A 25,012-nucleotide genomic window follows, 5' to 3' on the forward strand; every position below is an offset into this window, starting at 1 on the left:
AACGCCCCGCTCGCGCACGCCTCGCCACCGGCCGCACCTCGCCACGCTCGTCCACGACGGGATGCTGTCGGTGCTCGTCACGGGCGGAGACAGAAAAGGAGGAGAGAGAGAGGTGGGGCTAACACATGGGGCCGGCGGACATGCAGCGGACGAGGACGCCACAAACTCGTCCGTTTCGTGTCCGCTTTTACCTCAAAGCCAGCGCAAGTTTGGGTCGCGAATGGGGTTGAACGGACAGAAAACGGACAAAAAAATAAGATGGGGTTTGCGGTTGGGTTGCGTCATTTGTCCGTTTTGCCCCAAACGGACACATCCGGACAGAATGGTGTCGTGCGGTGGAGTTAACCTTAGCCCCGCTGCCCATACACATGAATTAATAGGCTAATGAGTAGTTGTAGTAGTAATTCGAAAAGAAAAGTATTAGTAATAGTAGAGTGTATGCAAACATTTTTTTATGTGTATGTACGTAGACACGTTTGTTCATCTTTCTTCTTTAAAAAAAATTAAATGTTTGTGGCAATGTTTGACTAGAAGATAGAGTGCACGTTCATCGAAAAAAGATAAGAGTACACGTCCACCAAACCACCAGCTCAAAAATACCACACTGACAAGTGGATCCCACTCCCACTTCTAACCTGCCCCACTCGTCACTAGCCGAGCAGAGCAGAGCAGCGGCAGGAGCAGGACTGACCGGTAGTTGTGCCGCGCCTGCGTCGCGGAGCACCTACTTCCTGCATAAAAAACCCTCTGCCTCCGAGTCTCCATTTGCAATACAATACTCACTCCGTCCCCAGACACGCAAGGCAAGACCGTTCGGGTTTTCGCACGGTCAAACAAGAAGGCGCCGCCCCCGGAAAATCTCCCACCACTCCCCGGCTGAGCGAGCGACCGACCGACCGGCGGCGGAGCATGGAGGCCAGGTACGCGGAGCTGCGACGCGCGGTGGAGGAGACGGCGGCGGTGGACGCGCACGCGCACAACCTCGTCGACACGGCCTCCTCCCTCCCTTTCCTCCGCTGCTTCTCCGAGGCCGACGGCGACGCGCTCGCCTTCGCTCCCCACTCCCTCTCCTTCAAGGTACTACTGCACTACGGTAACCGACTGACTGACCGCACGCACGCTTGCTTCGCTTCACGCCGCTGCTGTGCTTATCCACTCCCCGGCCGGCCATCCTCCACCGCGCCGTCTTGCTTGCATCCTGCTCGAGATCGCAACATTTTCTTTTTCCAAAGTCAGATAGTACCATCATTTACAACACCATCCTCTAGTCTAGTGTGCATGTGTATGTGTATGTCCCCCTCTGTTGCTGCCTGCTGAGTGGAGTGTGTGCTAGATTGTGTCGGCCATAGAGTTTGTTAGGTGTACTATGCCCTGTTTTAACAGTCAGGGTCCTATACGTGTTGGCGGGTTGATTTACAAATACGCCATGTGCTCTAAATTTCGATTAAGATAAATTGAGCTCCTTTAAGATGGGCCCAAATCGATATGAGCCGTTACATTCTCATGATCCCATGGCTAATACTATTACTTTTACCTCTTGTGTGGGGGTAAAGATGTTGTCAATGATTATGTAGGGCTAGTATGGACTTTCCATTTGGCAAATAAGGAAGTAAATTATAGTGCCATTAAAACATGCAGGAAAATAAGGAAATGTATCATTCTGGTCATTGTTACCATTGCTTTCCAATCTTGGTTTGGTCACGCTACATTCCACCAGATCATACACTATTCTTTTTTTTGGAACACAGATCATACACTATTTACGTATATGACGTGGCATATGTAAAAATGCGCATGAATATACCATGCACGTGTTTAGAGAAACTATACATAAATATGTTGATTATATATTAATCACGTAAGTAATTTAGGGAAACTATATTTTTGACATTCGAAACACATACGCATATAAACTATCATTAGACATACTTAAGTACAAACAGTATAAAATTTAAATATTCAAGTGGCGCATTACATGATTTTTATTCTAAATATAAAAGCGCAGGATGTCGTAAGATTAAGAAAACGCGTACTTCAAGCATAGCTGGTGGTTTTGGAGGGCACAGATGAAAATGAGTCCATATTTAGTTATTTACTGTCTATAATGACACCATGTTCGATCCGTTTGTTATTCCTGACCGGCGGTATCCGCAGAATATGCGGATGAATGAGTTCGTCTTTTTCCTTTAACTGGTGGCACGGCAGAGATCGCCAGCTTTATGCCTGCTTGGCCAATTGCCAATGTATGGCGGGTTGCAGTGCGGTGGGGTGCAGTAGACCTTTTGCCCCGTCTCTTTGCCCTGCTGTGAGGTCCATTCCATGGATGGGCGTGTGTGCTTTTGATGGCACGCTGCTGGACCCACTGGAGGTGCTGGGGTTATTTGGCATGCTTCTTGCTTCTGAGCTTAAGATGTTCACGCCGTCATCTGATGTGGGCCGTTTGTTCAGTGCTCTGTCTACTTTTCTGTGGTTCCAATTTCCAAATGCTTTCAGTGTGAATGCTGTTCTTCCGTCTAGAAATAGGAATGCTGTTCCAGTTGCTTATTCCACAGTTATTGCATGGTATCTAAGGATAGATTTCAGCAACTCATGACATCCTTGCAATATCATTTAATGCAGAGAAGCCTCAAGGAGATCGCCGCCCTGTACGGCTGTGAAGCCTCGCTTGAGAAGGTGGAAGAGTTCAGAAAAGCCCAAGGGTTGTCGTCTATCGGTTCGAAATGCTTCCAAGCTGCCAATGTATCCGCCATCCTCGTGGACGACGGCCTAGCATTTGATAAAATGCTTGAGCTGGAAGTCCACAAGGAATTTGTTCCCACAGTCGGCAGAGTTCTGAGAATCGAATGGCTGGCGGAAACAATTATTAACGACGTGAGTCTCTCTCTGTAGTCAACGATAAAGGCTTTTTTGGGCCACCCTTGCAATAACTAGATTAGGATTCAGTTCTATGTTGACGTATTTCCTTTGCAGTTGTTAACTTATTCTAATAATACTGTATCAAGGTAAAGATTATGATTAGCTAGTGATGAAATTAGTTACTTCTTTCAGGATTCATTCAGTGGATCAAGCTGGACGTTGGACTCATTCACTGAAACTTTTGTGGCTAAGCTCAAATCATATCCTCCAGATTTTTTTATTTGGGACAAACTGGATGTTTTTTTTGTCTGTTCTTTCAACTACATGAACATCCTTGACTAATTTCTCACAGTTGCCAGCAAAATTGTTGGGTTGAAAAGCATTGCTGCATACAGAAGTGGCTTAGAGATTGATCCATGTGTTAGCAAGACAGATGCAGAGGATGGTCTTCGTAAAGAGCTAACAGGTGAACATATTTTCTCTACTAGGAAGGAGAAATGTGCAAACAGATAAAACATGTACCCTATGATTGTAAGATCTATTTTCTGCTTATACTCCATACTTTTCAGGGCAAAGACCTCTTCGGATTACAAATAAGAGCCTCATCGACTATCTATTTACTTGTAGTCTTGATATTTCTGTGCAGAGTCACTTACCAATGCAGATTCACACAGGGTAATGACTGGCATTTTAGATTTTATGAAAGCACTTTCCTGTCTGGTCATGTCAAGATCTCAAGTATATACATGTTCTACACAATTTCAGCTTTGGAGATAAAGACCTGGACTTGCGGAAGTGCAATCCTCTATATCTCCGTGCTGTTCTTGAGGATGAAAGATTCGCCAAGTGCCAGTTAGTCCTTTTACATGCTTCTTATCCATATTCTAAGGAAGCATCCTATCTTGCATCTGTTTACTCCCAGGTTGGAGCCTCGTCTTTGTGCATTTATTCACCCATTCAGTTTTCATTTATGTTAATCATCCTACACAACCCGCAAACAGGTCTATCTTGATTTTGGTTTGGCAATTCCAAAACTAAGTGTTCAAGGAATGGTGTCATCACTTAAAGAGCTTCTGGAGCTAGCTCCCATAAACAAGGTACCATATCCGCCGTAGATAATTGCTTATATAGAATCTGAAGAAGTTATTAACATGAAAACAGATTTTTGCTTTTCCATGGTGCAGAAAAACTGAACTAATTAATATTCTCCCACAACTCAATAACGTATTATCCTCCACTGTGCCACCACATCTACATTTTTGCCATAGTACTCCTTCCAGTGACAAAGATTGCTATTGGGGACACTGACGTGGTCTCCATAACTCTACATTGACTAATGCAATTTACTGATAAGATTTAGTAACATTATAATATTACAAAAAATACTTTTTCAGATGAATATACTCATATATTTATTTTCATATGTTCATTTGGAGACCCTCAATAGTCATAGAGATATCAATAGCCAAAGTTTAGAAAGTTTGACTGCACGTATCCCAAAATGTCACTTTCTTTACTGGAAGGAGACCATTAGACACAGAGATTACTACAGTAACACATACGTCCATGTTCTCGAACGAAAAATTACAGCACACATGGTCCCAGATTCCAGGTCCGAGCAGTATTCATTGCTTAATATAGATTACTGTCGACTTTATTCGAAGTTTGAGAATCTCTCCTATTTTTGTTCTTGCAATGCATCTGATTTACTATCTTGTCTGAAATAGTTACTCTTCAGTTTCCTCTCTAATAGCACTCTTGATGTATGTCTCATTGTCAGTCACATATGTTCATTCTCAGTTTCTTTTGCTTCTGGAGATACTATGCACATGATATTTTTATTTGGTAATTGTTAAACATTGGCAGGTCATGTTTAGTTCAGATGGATATGCTTTTCCGGAGACATACTATCTAGGTACAATAATCAGTTTTAACCCTTTCATAAGATGATGAGAGATCATTGTACGACAGTACAAAAGTTAGCTATATTATCATAAATGAAGTAGTTCAAATAGTATCCTCTCATAGTAGGAAAACAAACTTTTGGACCAATATAAATATACAAAAGAACAGAAAGATTTGGCACAGGATCTAGACCTTCAGATATACCACCTCTGTTCCAAAACAATTTTTTTTTGAAAAGGAGGCTTACCTCCGGAAAGTGTACAGTCAACCTTTTCTATCTTTGACAACTAATTAACAAAAGGTTAATTTCAAAATATTTTTTACTAACATATGTCATATGAAAAATAGCGTCGAAGTTACATCTTGAAGACTGCGGCATATATTTTGTAGTGGAGGGAGTATATAAATAAGTAGTGGACATAAGAAAAGTTATACGAAAACCACACAAGCATGTCCATTTAGTTGTTGATTTTAAGTGATAATATATAGTTTGTACTGATTTGCAGGTTCAAGAAGGGCACGTGATGTCGTTTACCGTGTCCTATCAGCTGCATGTGAAGATGGTGATCTTAGCATTGAGGAAGCTATTGATGCAGTTGAGGACATCTTTAGAAGAAATGCATCGGATCTGTACAAGTTGAACGTTGCCAATGGGTCAATTCACCAGAAAACTATGATAGCTGACAGTACGATAGCATCATCTTGTGTTGAGCAAGATGTGCTCTTTGTTCGCATCGTCTGGAATGATGCTTCAGGTCAACATAGATGCCGTGTAAGCACATCTTTCCTACCACATGCTGCATTGTTTACATTATGTGATGTAGTTTTCTCACTGATCATTTCTCTATTTTTTTGTGGACCAAAAATTCTCTTTTAGAAAATTGTCTTAAATAAACTACTAAGTAGACGCAATAGTTAGCATGAACTTTGTTTGAAGATTGCCTACAAGTTGTTCCGTTTCAATAGACGGTCAACTTAGCATGTATAAAACTACTGAATAATTGCATGGTGTAGTGTGTGTGTGTGTGACTCTGTTGATGGTCAGCTTACCCACCTGGACCACGGCATTGTTATTAGAATTGCTAATACCAAAGCCAATTTTGAGAAAATAAACTTCACATTCAGGTTGTCCCAGCCGGAAGGTTTTATGAGATTGCAAGGAATAAGGGTGTCGGCCTGACTTTTGCATCAATGGGAATGACTTCCTTCTGCGACGGCCCAGCTGATGGGACAAACCTTACTGGTGTAGGCGAGATCAGGCTTATGCCAGATATGTCGACACTTTTGAGACTCCCATGGTAAAGTTAATTCATTTAACGTTATCTCTGTACTTTGTATTGGACTATCCCTTAGAGTCCCATAACTTAGTATTATATATGAATAGTTTCTTGTTTGTTAACAGTAGGTCAATTCTCTGAACTTATTAAGGTACCATTGAACTAATGATAGTTTACTCATGTTGCAAGGTCGACACGTGAGGAAATGGTGATAGCTGACATGCAAATTAGGCCTGGAGAAGCCTGGGAATACTGTCCTAGATATGTCTTAAGAAAAGTCACAAAAGTTCTGCTGGATGAATTCAATGTGGTAAGAATAAACCCAGAATTTTGCCTACATAACTTTGTGACTATCATTTTTGTCTCGTGAGTTCTGTATGTGCACTAGTTTTTGTATTTATGCTTAGTTGTTTGTTTGTAGACAATGAAGGCAGGTTTCGAGAATGAATTTTATCTCCGCAGAAAATTAGTAAGGTAGCTTTTCCTGACTCTGCAAAATAAATTATGTTAAGGCCATGTTGTTCTGTACCTGACCCAAATCAGAAAACTCTACAGTGAGGGACATGAGCGTTGGGTTCCATATGATAATAGCAGTTACTGCTCAACCTCATCATTTGATGGTGCCTCATCTATACTACAAGAAGTGTATTCTTCTCTTAAAGCGGCAAATATTGTGGTTGAGCAGGTAAGACGTTATTTTACCACCAAAAAGATGTCAAAACTCTTGATGTTATATACTGTTTACCTTTTTTATTATATGTCATGATTTAGTTATTGATCGTTTTTTCTATGTTTACATCCACTTTCTTGCTCAAAAATATAAAAGCTGCATGCCGAAGCTGGAAAAGGGCAGTTCGAGGTTGCCTTGAAGTATGTCCTGTGCACTCTTGCTGCTGACAATTTGATATATGCTCGCGAGATTATTAAATCCGTTGCTCGAAAGCACGGGTTGATAGCAACATTTCTTCCAAAGTAAGTCAATGGATCTACACTCTGTTTTTACATTAGCATGCTTTATAGTTTGAAGTCTATTGTGTACACTGTTTTGTGTTAACAGCAAATCATACATGAACACCAGACAGTGTGTCCAGACAGCATTACTGACTTGTGAAAGAATTGAATTTTTACTTAGAAGATTAGAAGAGAACTGAAATGAGCTGCGGTTGATCAAATAATACTTACATTTGCTGATATTCCTATGTTATAGTCTGATGCATCATGTAAATATCAGGTTTTAGCAGTACCAGATCACCAAACATGTGTGATTTGAAAAAATATATATATTGTCAATCAAGTGAAACTTGCCTTTCTGGTACCTGATGATTTGTTCTGCTGGACACAGACCTGACCTGAATGATATTGGATCGGGTTCCCATGTGCATCTGAGTTTATGGAAGAATGATCAGAATGTTTTTATGGGATCAAATGAATACAGCCACTATGGAATGTCAAACGTTGGAGAACAGTTCCTTGCTGGAGTATACCATCATCTTCCATCAATCTTGGCATTTACTGCTCCTCACCCTAACAGGTAACATCTTCCAGAAAAGCTTCCAAGAATACGTCTTAATTCGATAATAACTTTGATAACTCATTTTGGTACTTGTTTCTTGCATAAACTCCCTGATACTTAGAGGATGTCAACGTATTTTTATTATCTAGAATCCGGATAACACAGTTTGCTACTTGTTGGAGAAATGCCAGAACATCAAAGTAGCCATTTTAACGGTCATCATTATTGGCTTCTCTATATGTAGCTATGATCGAATTCAGCCAAATACATGGAGTGGAGCTTACCTATGCTGGGGGAAAGAAAACCGGGAGGCTCCATTGAGAACCGCATGCCCACCTGGTGTGCCTCTCGACATGGTCAGCAACTTCGAAATTAAATCATTTGATGGGTGCGCAAATCCGCACTTGGGGCTTGCTGCTATTGTCGCTGCTGGAATTGATGGACTTAGGAAAGGCCTTAAGTTGCCTGAACCAATTGGTATGAAAAGAATTTCGTTGCTTGGCCTTTTTATCTTACTCTCATGCATTACTTATATTTGTCGTGCTACCATGTCTGAAAATGCCCTAGGAACATATTGAGCATGTGCGGTGATCCTTGCAGGAACATGTACAACATGATAGAAAGTTGTCGAAAAACACATCTAAAGGTCCTGAAAATTCTGAGAAAAACCATCATGACATACACACAATGCACATATATTATGCCCACATAATGTCAAATCAAAATGAAATTCCTAGCTTGATAAAAGAAAAGCCACATCAGGCTGGTACTATTCAGTCAGATTTGTCATTTTTGTTTGTTGAGCTGCGAGTCAACTGGATGAGATTTTGAGACATGTAGATGCTGTGTCAATGTAGTGAAATAAAAGTCGGAGTTCTTCATTATCGTTAAAGCTGCTAATCTATAATCTAACACATTACTACACCTTATGTGCCTAATGGATCGGGTATGCCCCTAAAAATGTTATGTTATATGTCTGGAATTAGATTATTTTATTGTATTTTTTTTCTGCCAACTAGCTTTTGGTTTCCTCAGAGAGTGTCTGCAAATGTCACATGTGTCTTGTGTCTCTTCCAGAATCAAATCCTGCAGATTATGCTACCAAACTTAAAAGGCTACCACAGGACCTTCTGGAATCTGTAGAATCACTTGCTGCAGACAAAACTTTGCATGAGCTAATCGGCGATAAGCTTATTACAGCCGTTATCGCTGTACGCAAGGTTAGTACTTGTAAGTTACTTCCTCCAACCCATAACAAGTGTCGTGGTTCAGTTCAAATTTAAACTAAAACCACGACACTTGTTATGGATTGGAGGGAGTATTATTTTCCTTCGCATGATATAACTCGATAGAATTGCCAGAAATAAAATGAAAGCATGAGCGTGGCTAACATCTTTGGTTCTATTTTTTTTCAGGCTGAGATTGATCACTACTCGAAGAACCCTGGGGCATTTGGCGATCTCATTCACCGTTACTAAGACAGGATACTTGTCTCAAGACCGCTTTCTCGTTAAGCCGACAAATAATGTTGCCCACGAATTACTGATTCTCATCACTGAATTTGCAGTCGTTGGTGTTTTTTCAGTTAGTAATAAAGTGCTTTTAGAATATGAAATCTGTCACTGGACATTCTTTTTTTCTGACAAAAAATCCAACGGAAAAACTTGATGCTTTTGGGGGAAAATATCTAGTACTCCCATCCTTATGGTACTCCCAGTGCTCCAAGTTCAAAAACAAATCTTAAATGTTTTCAAAAAATTTGAAAAAAAATGGGATGTTCGCTAGGAACATTGTTAGGAATAAGCAACTTGTATCATGGCCGATATATATACATGTACAGGTGTGGAACATATGCAGAAAACCCCTTATACAACGGGATAAATACAAAGGGATACATGACCTATATTATAACTCTAACACCCCTCTTCAAGCTCATGGTGGAGGAACAACACTGAGTTTGGAGAGATAAAAGCCATGTTGTGCTCTAGTCTGGGCCTTCGTCAGGAAATCCGCCAACTGTAACTCGGAAGGCACATACTGAAGAGCAATAACCTGATCCTGCACAGCAGTGCGCACATAGAAAGCATCAACACCAATATGCTTGGTGAGCTCATGCTTCACAGGATCGCGCGCAATGCTAATAGCACCTGTACTGTCAGATAAGAGCAGAGTCGGTGTAGTGACAGAAACACCAAAATCCTGAAGTAACCACTGTAACCAAGTCACCTCTGCCGTCAAAAGAGCCATGGCTCGCAACTCAGCCTCAGCACTCGAACGGGAAACTGCAATCTGTTTCTTCGTCTTCCAGGCAATGAGAGAACCGCCAAGAAAAACACAGTAAGCAGAAAGTGAACGGCGATCAGAAGGATCACTAGCCCACGTAGCATCCGCATAGGCCTGAAGCTGTAAAGAACTGGAGCTAGGAAAGAATAGATGGTGAGAGATCGTGCCCCGAAGATATCGGAGAACACGAAGAAGATGACTATAGTGAACCGATGTGGGAGCAGAGACAAACTGACTCAGAATATGAACCGGATAAGAGATGTCCGGACGAGTGACAGCGAGATAGACAAGACTGCCAACAAGATGACGATAACGCGTCGGGTCAGGGAGAGGATCACCATCAGTAGCACGGAGGTGAACATTGAGCTCCATAGGAGTCTCAACAATGCGCTCGTCAGTAAGAGCAGCACGAGCAAGAAGATCCTGGATATACTTTTCCTGGGATATAAAAAAGCCATCAGAGGTAGAAGAGACTTCAATCCCAAGAAAGTAGCGAAGAGGTCCAAGATCAGACATAAGAAACTGCTCACTAAGACGGGCCTTTACAAAGGCAATATACTCAGGGTCATCCCCAGTGATGACCATATCATCAACATAGAGAAGAAGAAGAGTCCGGCCACGAGGAGAAAGGTGAATAAACAATGCTGGATCATGAGCACTTGCTGAAAAACCAGCAGTAGTGACCACAGAGGCAAAACGCTCAAACCAGGCGCGAGGGGCTTGCTTAAGGCCATAGAGAGAGCGACGAAGACGACACACCATGCCATCAGGAACAGAATACCCAGGTGGTGGCTGCATGTACACCTCCTCACGCAGCTCACCATTAAGAAAGGCATTCTTAACATCAAGCTGAGATATAGACCAGTGGCGTGCAGAGGCAACGACAAGAAGTGTACGAATAGTGGTCATATGGGCCACAGGAGCAAAAGTCTCGTCATAATCACGACCATGCTCCTGCTGAAAACCACGAGCCACGAGACGAGCTTTGTGACGCTCAAGAGAACCATCGGAGCGAGTCTTAACCTTGTAGACCCACTTATAAGTGATGGGACGGACTCCGGGAGGAAGAGAAACAAGATCCCAGGTACCAGTGCGTTCAAGAGCAGCAATCTCCTCTGCCATCGCAAACTGCCATTCAGGATGAACAACAGCTTGACGGTAAGAAGTCGGCTCAAGAACAGCAGCACCAGCGGTGGGAAATCCAAAGCGATCAATAGGCGGACAAGGACGAGAACGCAAGCCATAAGTAGGCTGAGAGGAAGAGGACGACTCATCCAAGGAAGCATCCACAGGTCGTGAACGACGAGTGTAATGCTGAGGCAAAGATGGAATAAGAGAAGGAGGAATCGCCAAGGTAGAATCGGGGGGTGGCGACGAAGAAGTCACCGGAGATGAAGGTGTAGAATCCAGTGACATGCTAGGTGAGGAGACCGGGGAAGATGGTGGCGGCGAATCGACGAGGGGTGGAGAAGCAGAGGGAGTGGAACGAATAGGCACAGGCGCGACGGGGGTGATAGGTGAGTCAGGAAAAGTGAGGAAAGAGATATCCTCCACTAAAAAAGACGAAGAAGATGGGCGTGGGTAGAAAGGACGAGACTCATCAAAGTCACGTCTCGAGAGATACGCATCCGACGACCGATAGGATCCCAACAACGACAGCCCTTATGCTGATCACTGTAGCCTAAGAAGACACACTCAACAGACTGAGCGGTCAGTTTGGTGCGTTCGCGAGGGGCAAGAACATAGCAAACACAACCAAACAAGCGAAGCATCGAATAATCGGGAGAACGATCAAAAAGACGCTCAAAAGGAACACCACCCTGCAAAGCAGCGGACGGCTGAAGGTTGATGAGATAGGCGGAAGTGGAGATAGCCTCGGCCCAAAAATGAGGCGGAAGAGAGGCGGCGATCATCATAGCACGAGCCGTCTCAAGAAGGTGACGATGCTTGCGCTCAGACACGCCATTCTGAGCATGAGCACCAGGACAAGAGAACTGGGCAAGAGTACCCTGCTCAGCAAGAACACCACGCAACATCTTAGAGATATACTTGCCAGCGGAGTCAGCACAAAAACACGAATGGGTGAAGAGAACTGAGTATGAACCATGGCAGCAAAACGCTTATAAATAGACTACACCTCACTACGTGAAGTCATGAAATAAAGCCATGTGTAACGAGAAAAATCATCGATGAAAATAATATAGTATTTATGACCACCTTTCGAAGCGAAAGGAGCCGGACCCCATACATCAGAATGGACTAAATCGAAAGGACGCTTAGACACTGACTCACTATGTGAATATGGTAATTGAATCTGCTTGCCAAGACGACAACCCTGACACTTTAAAGAGACATCTCCTGAGACAGACCCCAGAAGACCTCGACGAACTAAAGACGATAACCGAGAACCACACAGATGACCAAGTCGATGATGCCACTGCTTGAAGGAACCAGTAACAGAGGCGACAGCAGCGGAGGGACTGGCGATGGTGGTGGCAGCGGAAGGAACATGAAGCCAGTCCAACTCCCAAAGACCCTGAGAATCACGGCGGCGAGGGCCAGCCCCAACCAGAGTGTGCGTGCGACGATCCTGGACAGAACAAGAGTCAACATCAAGGATGACACGACAACCAGAATCAGTAAGTTGACCAGCAGAAAACAGATTCATGGTAAGTCGAGGAACATGAGCAACATCAGGAACAGAATAAGAAGGAGTGGAAAGATGGCCTCTACTAGCAACAGAAAGTGGAGTACCATCAGCAGTGGAGACATGAACAGGAGAATCCAGCGATCGAAGAGAGGACAAAGCGGAAGAATGAGAAGACATATGAAAAGAAGCTCCAGAGTCCAGAACCCATGGGGATGTACCTGACTGTGTAGAGGACGGGTGCTCAGTGCGGGAAGCATCAGTCACAGAACCAGCAGTACCCGTCGAGGAAGAACCTGAAGCCGCGAGCAGACGCTTAAGTCTCAGAATATCCTGCTCAGTCAAAGCAATGGCTGAAGCTGGCGAGGGAGATGACGAAGTCCCCGAGGAGGATGATCGCGCCTTGCGCAGGTGTTTCCGCTTGGTGTAGCACTGGGACTCAATATGACCATCATTGTTGCAGTAGTCACAGTGTGGACGGGGGCGACCTGAGCCTCCAGAAGGAGTGGGCAAGAGCGGCGGAGCACTCGAGCGAGAATGGGGCGGTGCAGCAGGTGGAGTGGAAGAAGCCCGAGTAGCGAGCACAGAGGGAACCTCCAGCAAACCAGCACCACGTAGGCGAGTCTCCTCAGCACGAATCTCTGAAAGCGCCTCCATGAGAGAAATACGGCCACGAGCAAACAACTGAGCATGTCGGGGCTCAAACTCCTTACGGAGCCGAGACAGGAACTCGTAGACGCGATGAAACTCCAAATCGGCCTGGACAGCCTGGCAGCAGGGGCAAGTACGACAACCAGCACTGCGGAGAGAATCAAGCTGGCGCCAGATAGCAGAACTATGTGCATAAAAGTCATCAACAGTAGAGTCACCCTGCTGAAGAGCATGCTCCAGACGAACCACAGAAAGGTATAAGGCATCACCAGAGGGCTCATAGCGCTGACGAAGACAGGTCCACATCTGGAAGACAGTAGGAAGACCCAGAAACTCAGAAGCAAACTAAGGCAGAACACTAGCAGTGAGAACAGCTGCAGCACGAGCATCATCATCAAGCCACTGGGTGTAAACAGACAAAGCACCATGATACGTCTGAAGAGCCTCCTCATAAGCCAAAACCCTCTCATCATAGGCACGATCAGCAGCCTCATCAGCAATCTTAGCCGCATCCTTGGCGGCCTGATTAGCATCCGTAGGAAGAACCAGTGGAGTCGGCGGAGTAGGGGCCACCGGAGGAACCGGACGTGGCGGACAGCAGACCTCGCCAGAAAGAACACCCCAGAGACGGATGCCACGCATGTGAATGCGCATGAAGCCAGCGAACTCGGTGTAGTTAGTACCATCGAAAATCACCGGACAGCGAGGGACAGCAACATAGCCCGATGCAGCAGACATTTTTTTAGGAGAGACCCGAAATCAGCAGAGCACCGGACGGCAGGCGGAAGACCACGAGCAGGCGGGAGACAGGCGGGAGACCACGAGCAGGCGGGAGACAGGCGGGAGACCACGAGCAGAAGCGGAACTGGCGGAAGCGGACGACCGCACGGCGGCCAGAAGGAGCAGCGCCCGGCGCGTGTTGAGGAGCGTCCAGAAGGAGCAGCGCCCCGGCGCGGGATGAGGAGGCCGTCGGGCGTGGACGCTTCAGGCCGGGGCAGCGGATCGGAGCAGCGGCGGCCGTCACGACGGGATCGAGCACGAGTTGCGGCGTGCGAAAAGAAACCCTAGAGCTCTGATACCATGTTAGGAATAAGCAACTTGTATTCCCATGAGGCCATAGGCCGATATATATACATGTACAGGTGTGGAACATATGCAGAAAACCCCTTATACAACGGGATAAATACAAAGGGGTACATGACCTATATTATAACTCTAACAAACATGACTACAACCCCTAGAGATTTCAAGTCCAAACTCGAAATGTACATTGATAAACAAAAATGTGAAATCGAGATGTGAATAGTGTCAGTGTTGATTTTGTTTTTTTCTTACACTATTCATGCCAGATTTCACATGTTTGTTTCTTATGTACATTTCAAGTTTGGACCTGAAATTTTTAGAAGTTGTAATTACATTCCTTGCGAACATTCATCTTTTTTTACGGCATTTTTGAAATATTTTTAAATGTTTTTTTAAACTTGAAGCACCGGGAGTACCCCAATGATGGGAGTACCTGATACTTTCCCATGCTTTTGGCACTTACTTGAACCCAAAAAATCACATATGTTACAACCGCTTAAATATAGGCTATGCCTCCACATCAGCATAAGTGGAACAAAGACGCCTAGCAAAAATCCGATATCAATTTGCGGTTAGGGTTCAGTTCAGTCAAGTAATGCTTCCAATTTCTTTCACTGTCAAGTGAACTCCGGGCTTGAAAACATTGATCTATAGCCCCTGGGCTCTTCGGCACCTTTGGCTGAATCCTGAAAAACTAACGCTCCATGGACATATCTTTGTTTGCTGGGAAATCTGGAAAATGTGCGAAGGGAAGGATGGCCTCTTCACTTCCCCTGGCCCTTGGCCTTGCATCATCCAGGAGTGTCCTGTTCATCAAGGGCCTACCCTCCAGGGTAATCTTTTGTTTGCTGGAATTATCAAAAGAGCAGAATGCGCACATCTTGACAATAAACCTTCAGTGCCGTCCATGCGATAGTCGCTAACATCAAGAATCAAGAAAGTAGGGAAGGTCTGTCTCATCACCAGGACAAAGCAATTTGCGCAAATTATACCTTATTAGACAGCAAGAATAGACACAGCGTTCCCTTTGTACAAACCAATTTTAACCACTCTCCAAAACCTTACAAACTACTGTACTTACTTTCCCCAATTTCCCCACCTTTTCTAATCACAGGTTGTTTAGACACAACTCATATACAACGAGAACGCGACAACATCTACAGTTTGGGTATCACGAACTTGCCTGCGATACGATGACCACAGATAGCGAGCTCAATCATACTCACGAATCTATTGACAGCATCTACCACCATACTTTGCATGACTTTCCTGTTGCTTTTTCAGAATGTTCCTCTTGACAACCGATGACGAGCCTTCCTCCAGGAGACTTGGAACCTCAAGGATCTGCACGACGGACAAAACTGAGTCTGTTTGTGATTCATGTATCTAAGGGCTTGCCTACTAGAAGAAAAAGCAACCACAAAACTGAAAATGCAACTGAGTTCTTCAGTTGTGCCCCATGTGTTTGCATCTTAATAATTGTATAAAAGCCTTAAGATCTAAGGTTGTGGGGCACAGTATCTCTGGAGTCTTTACCTTTAGCACAAGTTCTTCAAAACAATTCTCGACGTTTTCTCGTGTTTTTGCACTGCTCTCAAGAAACAGACATCCAGATTCTTGTGCAAAGGCAAGACCTTCTTCTCTTGTGACTGTTCTCTCATCATCCTGTAAAGATGGGACCATCAAAATTAAAAGCTAAGAACTGAATTGATGTCTACTTGACCCATGAGTGATTTCCTGAATTGATATAAAGTTGTGTAGAAAAAGCAATTTAGTTTTGGAAAATAACAAGTTTGGAACAAAATATTCAGGAAAAATAACAATTTCTGTTTCGAAAAAAATGGTACCTTATCAACTTTGTTTCCAACAAGCATTTTTATGCAGTCTTTGTTTGATGAGTTTGAGTCTATCTCCTTAGTCCATACATCACCCAAATTTGTGAAGCTCTCTCTCTTCGCGACATCATATACTATGTGTAAAATACTATAAGACATTAGACCTTAATCCACTTTATAGCATGAAAAACATAATACACAAAGGACCATAATTCTCAAGATAATTTACCACTACAAGTTAATCAAATATTTGCCATCGTTAACCTATGCACATGCTTTCATATTCGCCATGACCAAATGATTAGCAGGAACTAAATTATTGTAAAGTATGACCAAAGGTTCCACAGTTTCACTAGATATCTAATTCACACTGTGATCAAAACATCAGCAAATAAAAAAAATATTGACCGGTATGCACTAGCACCTGTAGCATTTTCTTATTTAGAAGAACAACCATGAGGCACCGCCGAGAGGCCAAGCCTCAAACCCAGGTGGGCTGAGCGAGCACAGAAGCTGCTAGCCTACAGAGCGGCGCTCAAACATGAGTAAATAAGATACTCTTAACTAATAAGATTGTCCATGCATACACATAGAAAGAAGTATCCACAAAATAATGAAAAATATTTCTCGTTTGATGGAAGGGTGCATCTTTGTGGTCACCAACTTCTCATAATTCCATGCATTGCAAGTAACAGAGTTGATTTGGGTTCATCAATGGAGAAATCATGAATACAAAGGGAAATGCAAGAGAACTGTGCTACAGAAAAACACGATCTACATATTGTAGCACTAAGTAGCTGACCTACTGGTGAGTATATTAACGGAATGATTGAATAGACCAACCTAAAAAGTTCTATGGCATATCCTGGATATCTGATCTCCGAGTGAGAAAAATTGACATCATCTTAGAACAACAGTATATGTAAGAACTCAAAAACAACTAAGAACATTTTTTTTACCTAGAATAATTCCTTGAGCACCTCTATAGTAAGAACTAGTGATTGTCCTAAACCGCTCCTGGCCAGCTGCAAAACAACAGAAAATGACTTGTAGAACATTTAAAATATCGTAGACACCATGTCATAATTTACTTTGTTTACATATAACTAAGATACCTTCCAGTAGTACTACTGTCGTGAAAAGTAGGTAATATGGTGCAGCTCTGAATTATTCTTTAGGACAGCACTGGAGTGGGGTTATAAACTCATAAGATTGGAACCTCTGATCGAGATGATGTCAGGAGAAAGGGAGTAACATGATGGGTGCACCCAAATTTTAGTGATCTAAACGCTCCTATATTTGTTTACGGAGGGAGTATCTTATAAATGGTGGAAGTAATGATGGCAGAGAAGGATGGGAGGGCAAGATGACTAGCAAGCTAAATCTAGGAATTTTCCATGCTTATCGTCTTTCTTTTTTCTGAGATGATCTTTATTGCTATTTTTTTCTCTAGTTGGTGCTTGTAACAACTCCTGGTAGTTTTTGGCACATTAAAACATTGCTGCATCTCTATGAGCAAATTCCAACCACTTGTTCTTGGATCATAAAAGTCTTGCATACACGACCACTTACTTGAAGTTAGGACTTATTTGTGCTAGTTCCTACTGCAGAAGACCATACTTGAACAGTCGGAGAATGAGAGGAAATTGTGAACTCACCAGTATCCCATATAGTCAGCTTCAGTTTCTTTCCACCAACAGTAAGAAACTTGATTTTGAAATCAACTCCTGGAAATCAATGTGAAACAAAATTATAAGACATGTGAACTATACATATCATACAAAAGAGCATGCAATTTATAGAATAAAAATGTGATGGTGTGAAATCAGAGTAGTATACAGAGCTGCATGTACAAGCATAACACCACTGTGATCTCCCGGGTCTAAGGGGTAGACTGGAGTTGGCTATAATTATTTTCCTTCGAACTGTACGAGCCAGGACATATTGTCTCTCACACAATCTTGAGTGCATAACACAAAGAGTTCACCCATAGGCCATAAGGCTAAACTGGCGAGAAAACATAGTGGCGGGAAGGACATACATAAGGACAACAGCGAGTTGAACCATTCCCATAGATTACGTGCAAGGTAAAATTGTCCAAATGACTTTTCTGAAATGGCTGCTTGAGATAGAAATAAGGTAGCACTAGTAAATTTTCTGTAGTGCGCAATCAGGTTTTGTTGCACAAGCATGGATCGCTTTCCTATCTCCCCAAATACTAGCTTCAGCATTTAAGCATTTGGGTTGATGGGGACCAACCTATTAGTGGCATATAAGACCAAATGTAAAGGACATATGGTGCTACTTAGCATGGAGACTAACTCCCAGCCCTGGCCAACGCCAACAAACAACAAGAAAGTGGAGACAATTCAGCAGAATCAAAGGCAGAGAACAGCTCGGACATTAATTAAAACTTAAAAGGAAAAGGTTTCGTTCACCGAAATGGGCGGAATCGCTGATGCCTTTAATCCGCTACCTACTGCCACCACACTATATACTCCGAAGCAATACGACGAGCGTACACTGAACCTCGTACTAGTCTGGTAGTACCAAGCAGAGCGAGAGAGCGATCGGAGTGGACGTGGCGTGGTGGTGGTGTGAGACTAAGAAGACGTACCGATGGTGGGCGCGATGTCGTCGTCGAGGTTGGCGGCGGCGACGAAGCTGACGAGGAGGCTGCTCTTGCCGACGCCCGAGTCCCCGATGAGGAGGATCTTGAAGGAGCACTCGTAGCCGGCGCTGCCCCCCGGCGACACCCCCATCCCCCCGCGCCGTCCCGGATTCGGCGCCGGTCGAGTGGATGGTCAGGCGGGGAGGGGCGGAGGATTTAGAGGCGGAGGGGAAGGCGGCAGCGGCAGAGGAGACAGCCCGCCAGCCAGGCTGAGGCTGGTGCTCTCTGGCTTTGACTGGGCGAGAGGAGAGGAGAGAAGAGGTGGGGCGCGACGGCTGGTTTATGGCAAGGAGCCGCGCGGGGCCGAGAGCCTCCGTCCGGTCCAAGTGGCGCGGTGGCACGGCCGGCCGCGCGCCGGGTGGAAAATGATGATGCGCGCCAGTCTGCGGGGGTCTGGTATGGTATGGGTCGGGTGGTGTTTGGCTTTGTCCCTGCCTGCCTGCGAGTGCGCGCGGCGCGGCTGGATCGGGTCGGGTCGGGCGTTTCTGGCTCGTTGCGGTGAGCGCGACGGGTTCCCGGCCCGATCGGCGCGGTGGGGTTGGTTTCTTGACTTGGAGTGATGAACGGTGATTTTTTAAACAAATCGGGATGTATGATTGGTGGGGCGAATAATGTTGTTGCTGCGGCAGAGATGGTACGTACGTAGAGTAGTAGGATGTGTGATCGTTGATGGTGATGGGGAGACCAGACCAGGTATACGTACGCAGTATCTTAGGCGTCATGCAACACCTGGCGACGCGTGTGTCGCTTCGGCCGGCGCGTAGCTTTTGTCTGCGTGACTACGGCGTTAACGTGTCCGGCCGGCCTCTCCAGGTGAGGTGATCGATCATGTCATGTGACTCGGCATGCGTCTGTGTCTAAAACCGTATCCTTGTGGGCATATGATATTACGGCTACGTACTTGTATCTTTCGGTTGTTATCTCGAGTGCCTTTCGTGTAACTGTGTGCACGAAACGGCACTCGCTGGAAGACTTCTTTTGTCTCGTGGCGCGTTTTTGTTCACGCTGACAATGGGATTATATCTTATCATAAGGCATCTCCAACGACAACTCACAAATATCCTTTCGCATCCGTCCGCAGGTAGTGGGACCAGTCCACGGACACGGATGAAGAAGAAAGACATCCAACACTAACCTGCATATGTTCGTCAGTAAATTTAAATTCAAATATGCTCTGATCTAGACAACGTGCCGGGTCAGATCAGCGCCAGATCGTAAGCCCGATCACAACCCCCCACCCCCCAAAAAAAAGCAAATATGGTTAGCTTTTACATGCCCGAATCCAAAAGAATATAAGTTTGGCAGTTCGTGCATTTCTGCCCTGGCGGCCCGGCAATCCCAGCCGTCTGCTGGCCGATCAAGGTGGTGTCGTCACTGCTACGTTGGCAGCCTCTGCCTCCGCCGCGTCCTCATAGTCCATCGCCATCAACTCATCTTTCTGCCGCTGCAACATCTGGTAGCGGAATTGCACGATGATTCTTGCGTCGGCATCCAAAGAGTCCATATTCAAGGTCAACATCTTGGTGGCCTCCACATTGGCGGCGATTTTCACCCTTTTTTCCTCTAGTGCGGCCTTCCTCTATTCGATCATGATCCTCCTCTCTTCGAGCTTGATCTTCTTGTCCGTTGCCTTCATCAACAATTTGAACCTCTTCGCCTTCCTCTCCTCCTTGATTTCTGAGTGCTTCACGCATGCCTCCTCCTTCTTCGTCAAGATGTCCCCGAACCCCTCTACCAGCTTGGCCGCCGCACCTTCTCGCTCTGTCCTCTCCTCCTCCCACTTTTTCCATCGTAAATTTCTTCTAACCTTCTTTGGCGGTTCTTGAGTTGGGTCGGTAGGGTCACCGGTTTCTTTCTCGTTGGCTTGGGCAGCGGTCTTGGCAATGAAAAGGCTCCACTTCGGTCGCTTATTCAACTTCAACCAATAATGCATGACGGTGAAGGACTTCTTCTCCAACTTCTTATACACCACACAAGCACGAGTAGGCTACAAGGTGAAACTTTAGCGACAATGCATATCCGTCTAGCGAGCAACAAAACAATACTGACATGTTTGGTTGCCTACATTAGGCCCAACCAGGCCCGCGCGGGAAGAAAAACATTTGTTTGGTTGCCTTGGCTGCATCTACATCTCGGGCACAGAACTTAAAACAGTCTCGGATCAGTCCCGCGAGTGAGGGCCGAATCGGCAGTTTCTCCACCACTGTAGTGAAATGAGCCACTGACCAGTGGGCTCCACTGGTCAAGTTTGACCCTAGACGGCTCAGTTGACCTGCTACGCCATGCTGATGTCATAATTATTTTCTAGGGCTTTTATATATCAGAAATGATTTGTAAATTCAGAAAATTCACCAACCTTAGAAAAATCAGAGAAAATCAACTGTAGCTTAGGTTGAAATAAGTTATATATGAAAAATGATAAAAAAATACAAATGATCCATTTGTAATAATTTCATGCATGTTTAAGCAACTTATACTTACTGTATAAGTGAAAACAACTAAATGGCATTTCAAAATGCTTAAATTGGAGTTGTACTTGAACCTTTTGGTTCAACCTAATTACTTATTAGTGTAGCTGCACTATTTAGTTAAATCGAGCGCACCCTCACGTTCAGCGTCTGATGCATGGATTCTTTCTGTTTCATTTCATGTGGTGGTCCTAATTAATTAAGAGAATGAAAAATGACACTGGATTAGCCACCAAGAGCATTTTAATGCGTTCATATGAGGTGTGATGTATCGTTAATGCAGCGTGTATGCTGCAGAACTATGTCTCCTTTAGCACTTAATTTTCTTTAACAAAATTTTAAAAAGCTATAACTTTTAAACGAAACGTCGAAATTGAGTTCCGCTTTCACCGTTAGGTCACTTGCGCCGAGTTCTTCAAAACTAGATCCCATATGAATATATTTTGATGATTTTCTTTCAAAAACAACTTTGATGCTAGATGAGGCAACTTTACTAATAAACAAAAGCAACTTTCTTGCACCATATGTATTAGTGAATTTACCTAACGTAGACAACTTAAAAACCATGGCAACCAATTTTTACCATATATAGGCAACTGAGCATCATCGGTAGGCAAGTGTGGTACTAAAGTAGGCAACTTCCAGCACCGAAGGACGCAACTTTCAACACTGAAGGAGGCAACTTGCGTTATGAAGGTGCATACAATATATATTATGCATACACGGTCCTACAATCAGATATCCCTATCTTGTAAAAGCAGATAAACATTTCTCCTAATTTGTCTACTATGGTTATGAAGTTTCCTATATCATATATGTACTAAATTAGGATTTATGTTAGAAACAACTAGTTAGCACTGATATGTAACTAGTTAATAACATTGAACAACTTCAAAAGACAGACAGGTAGCATCACATCACTTTTCTATAAGCAACTTTCCGTCTACTAGACGCAACTTTGCAATAAATAGGCAACTTTACTACATTTTGTGTTCTAGTTAATTTTGTTTAACATTATCCTAAATATACACCACTACTTCTAAGTTGTATACCATTGATGCTTGTATGTTGTTGTTTCTAAATTGCATATAATATTATGAAATCATCTACTGTGCTTAGTTGTCTGTCATCGCTGGTTAGTGTTGCCTATCATGGGTGCTATAGGTTGCTCGAAATTGTTCATTGGTTGCCTACCGATGACAACTAGTTGCATGCCATCGTTAATTAGTTGCCTACAGTACTATGAAAAATTGTCCATCATTGTCTCAAGTTGCCTATACTCTAAAGCATAGTGTTATGATACTCGCTAGTTATGGTAGGCAATTTAGAGGTGAATCTAGCTAGCTTGGTAGTCATGGTAGTTAACTATATTATGATTTTCTGGTGATAGGCAATCATTTTTGCAAACTAACAAGAAGTTGCTTTCTTATAGCACTGAAGTTGCCTCGGTAGCACCCAGAGTTGCTCGTGATTTTTTTTGTCTAAACATACTCATATGGGATCTAATTTTGAAGAGCTTCTCGCAAGAAACCAACGGTGCGGATTTGAATTTCGATGTTTGAATCAAAAGTTATGGCTTTTTAAATTTTTAGAAACTGAAAATAAATATGTGTTAGACATGATCCTGACTGCTACATTGTCGGCAAGCGTAGCGAGGGAAAAGAGGGCTGGGTATTTTCCAAATTGGGTCAACCACGTGAGACCGACGTACAAAAAACTAGTCTTTCTAAATATGGCAGGTCTGCTCACAACCACCACCATGGAGCGCACGGGTGCTCGCTAGCCAGGTCCTTGGTTCAAATGGACTTCATCCAAATTGTTGCTACATGCATTAGCACCATTCATAGCATTTTGACATGTCATGATCATGCATCATATTGTTGCATTGGATGTATATTGATTGCCTCTCTAGTACCGTTCTTCTCGATAGGTTCTGCCTCTGCGAGTGGCACCGACTACCTATCCGAGGAACAATGCTTCCCTGCTGATCTTCCAGGCAAGCAAACCCCTTGATCATTCCGATACGATCCCACTCTGATGTAGGGTGGAAACCATAGGGCGGATCTTTCACGATTGGAGTGGATCCTATGAAGAACATGAGGGAAAACACGAGGGAAAATACAAGAATCACTCAAACCAACAAGATTCGATTACACATGTGCTAGATCCTCGAAACACAAAGAGATACACGATCCACAATCAACAAGGGATGATACAAGTAGCAAGTTCTTCTCTGTGAGGAGGTCTTGAGGGTCTTCCCGTTAGGGGTCTTGAATCCGCTTGGGGGATCTTCTCCATAGAGGCCGTGAACTCCGATGGAGAAGTAACCAAGTGGATGAGCAAAGCTCTGTCTCTCAAATGAGCTAATCCTTTGCTAACCCTAGAAAGAGGGGGGAGGAGGAGTATATATAGTCTTGGGAGCGAAGGGGTACATGGGCCTCGGGCCCTTACACTGTTCGCGGACAGGGGAGGCCGGATGTCCGGGCGTCGGGCCGGATGTCCGAGCTGGCGTTGGATGTCCGGGCGGTCGGGGCTGGTCTCCGTGCTCTCTGGATAGGTAGGGTCCGGATGTCCGGCGGCTCGGGAAGAGCTGGATGTCCGGGCCCTTAGCCGGAAATCCGGGCTGACGGGCCTGCCCTTCTGTTCTCTGGATGGGCTTTTCCGGATGTCCGGGCTGAACGCCGGATTTCCGGGCCGGAGGCAGGATGTTCGGGCCCTGTAGACTTGGCAGCTGGGCCGTTGCGGTTGGCGACACCTCCAGGGGCCGGATGTCCGGGGTCCTGGCCAGATGTCCGGGTCCTGGGAGCTGTTCTCGACTCCTTCCAATGGTTCTCCTTGTCCATGAACTTGGAGACTTGTCCGTCTTCACGAGCATCTCCGAGAGGGTCTTCTAGGTACCTGAGCACACATAGCATTTCCGTTTGAGGTAGTAGCCATGTCTCACATGATTCATATGGAAGTTCATTAAGGGGAGATGTCACCTCGGTCTCGAGAGCTCTTGCACGTGCTCGTGTCATTGGTCCTCTTAGCACTTGGTGAGACGATGATAGGACCATGGGGATGACCAAAGGATGCTCCACATCATCTCCCCCCCCCTTGGGAAAGATCCGACCTCGGATCGAAATCCTCATCACCATGGTAGGGGAGAGATCTTTGACATTGAAGATGTCGCTCACGGAGTACTTGTCACGTGGGATGTCGATCTTGTAGGAGTTTTTGTTGTAGCGTTCACGCACCTTGAAGGGCCCATCGGCTCATGGTAGAAGTTTGGACTTGCGTTCTTTAGGGAAGCGGTCCTTGCGAAGGTGTGGCCACACAAGATCTCCAATGTTGAATACCATGGGTTGCCTATTGATGTTGAGCTTGGACGCGAGTCGTTGTACTTGGCGCTCGATGGTGTGCCTTGTATCTTCATGCATCTTCTTGAGGTAGTTCACTCGAGCACTCGCGTCCATGTTGATGCGCTCATGTGGTGGTAGAGGAAGAATGTCCAATGGGGAAAACGGGTTGAAACCGTAGACGACCTCGAAGGGGGACTTGCCGGTAGTAGAATGTCTTGCACGGTTGTAGGCGTACTCGGCGATGGGTAGGCACTCCTCCCACTCCTTGATGTTCTTCTTGATCAACACTCGCAGTAGAGTGGAGAGTGTCCGGTTCGTGACCTCCGTTTGGCCGTCGGTTTGAGGATGGTATGCCGAAGAGAACAAAAGCTTGATTTCGAGCTTGGCGCATAAGGTCTTCCAAAAGTAGCTCAAGAACTTGACATCGCGGTCTGGGACAATCGTCTTTGGTACTCCATGGAGGCGCAATATTTCCCTACAAA

General features: G+C 44.6%; 2 protein-coding genes across 3 annotated transcripts; one reads left to right on the forward strand and one right to left on the reverse strand.

Annotated features, from left to right (window-relative positions):
- Nucleotides 1-758: 758 nt before the first annotated feature.
- LOC123180953 (protein fluG) lies at nt 759-9,161 on the forward strand. Of its 2 annotated transcripts, XM_044593151.1 has the most exons (18): nt 762-1,077; nt 2,620-2,871; nt 3,049-3,116; nt 3,207-3,322; nt 3,426-3,531; nt 3,622-3,778; nt 3,858-3,953; nt 4,723-4,771; nt 5,268-5,533; nt 5,887-6,059; nt 6,228-6,348; nt 6,460-6,512; nt 6,594-6,723; nt 6,865-7,010; nt 7,381-7,569; nt 7,796-8,028; nt 8,629-8,771; nt 8,967-9,161. In XM_044593151.1, exons 1-18 carry the CDS (start codon nt 910-912, stop codon nt 9,027-9,029), a joined length of 2,529 nt encoding a protein of 842 aa, XP_044449086.1. In that variant the 5' UTR covers nt 762-909; the 3' UTR covers nt 9,030-9,161. The 2 variants fall into 2 exon arrangements, 1 of the variants encoding a protein (XP_044449086.1); XR_006491405.1 differs by lacking the exon at nt 7,796-8,028 and having other exon boundaries at nt 759-1,077.
- A 6,030-nt stretch (nt 9,162-15,191) lies between these two features.
- On the reverse strand, nt 15,192-19,071 carry LOC123180954 (ras-related protein RABC2a). Its single transcript, XM_044593152.1, has 6 exons — nt 18,668-19,071; nt 17,709-17,777; nt 17,010-17,075; nt 16,063-16,184; nt 15,752-15,880; nt 15,192-15,559 (listed from the first exon to the last, which is right to left on the reverse strand). Exons 1-6 carry the CDS (start codon nt 18,810-18,812, stop codon nt 15,446-15,448), a joined length of 645 nt encoding a protein of 214 aa, XP_044449087.1. The 5' UTR covers nt 18,813-19,071; the 3' UTR covers nt 15,192-15,445.
- Between the last annotated feature and the right edge of the window lie 5,941 nt (nt 19,072-25,012).

This window comes from Triticum aestivum, chromosome 1D (genome assembly GCF_018294505.1).
Source record: "Triticum aestivum cultivar Chinese Spring chromosome 1D, IWGSC CS RefSeq v2.1, whole genome shotgun sequence".
Classification (NCBI taxonomy): domain Eukaryota; kingdom Viridiplantae; phylum Streptophyta; class Magnoliopsida; order Poales; family Poaceae; genus Triticum; species Triticum aestivum.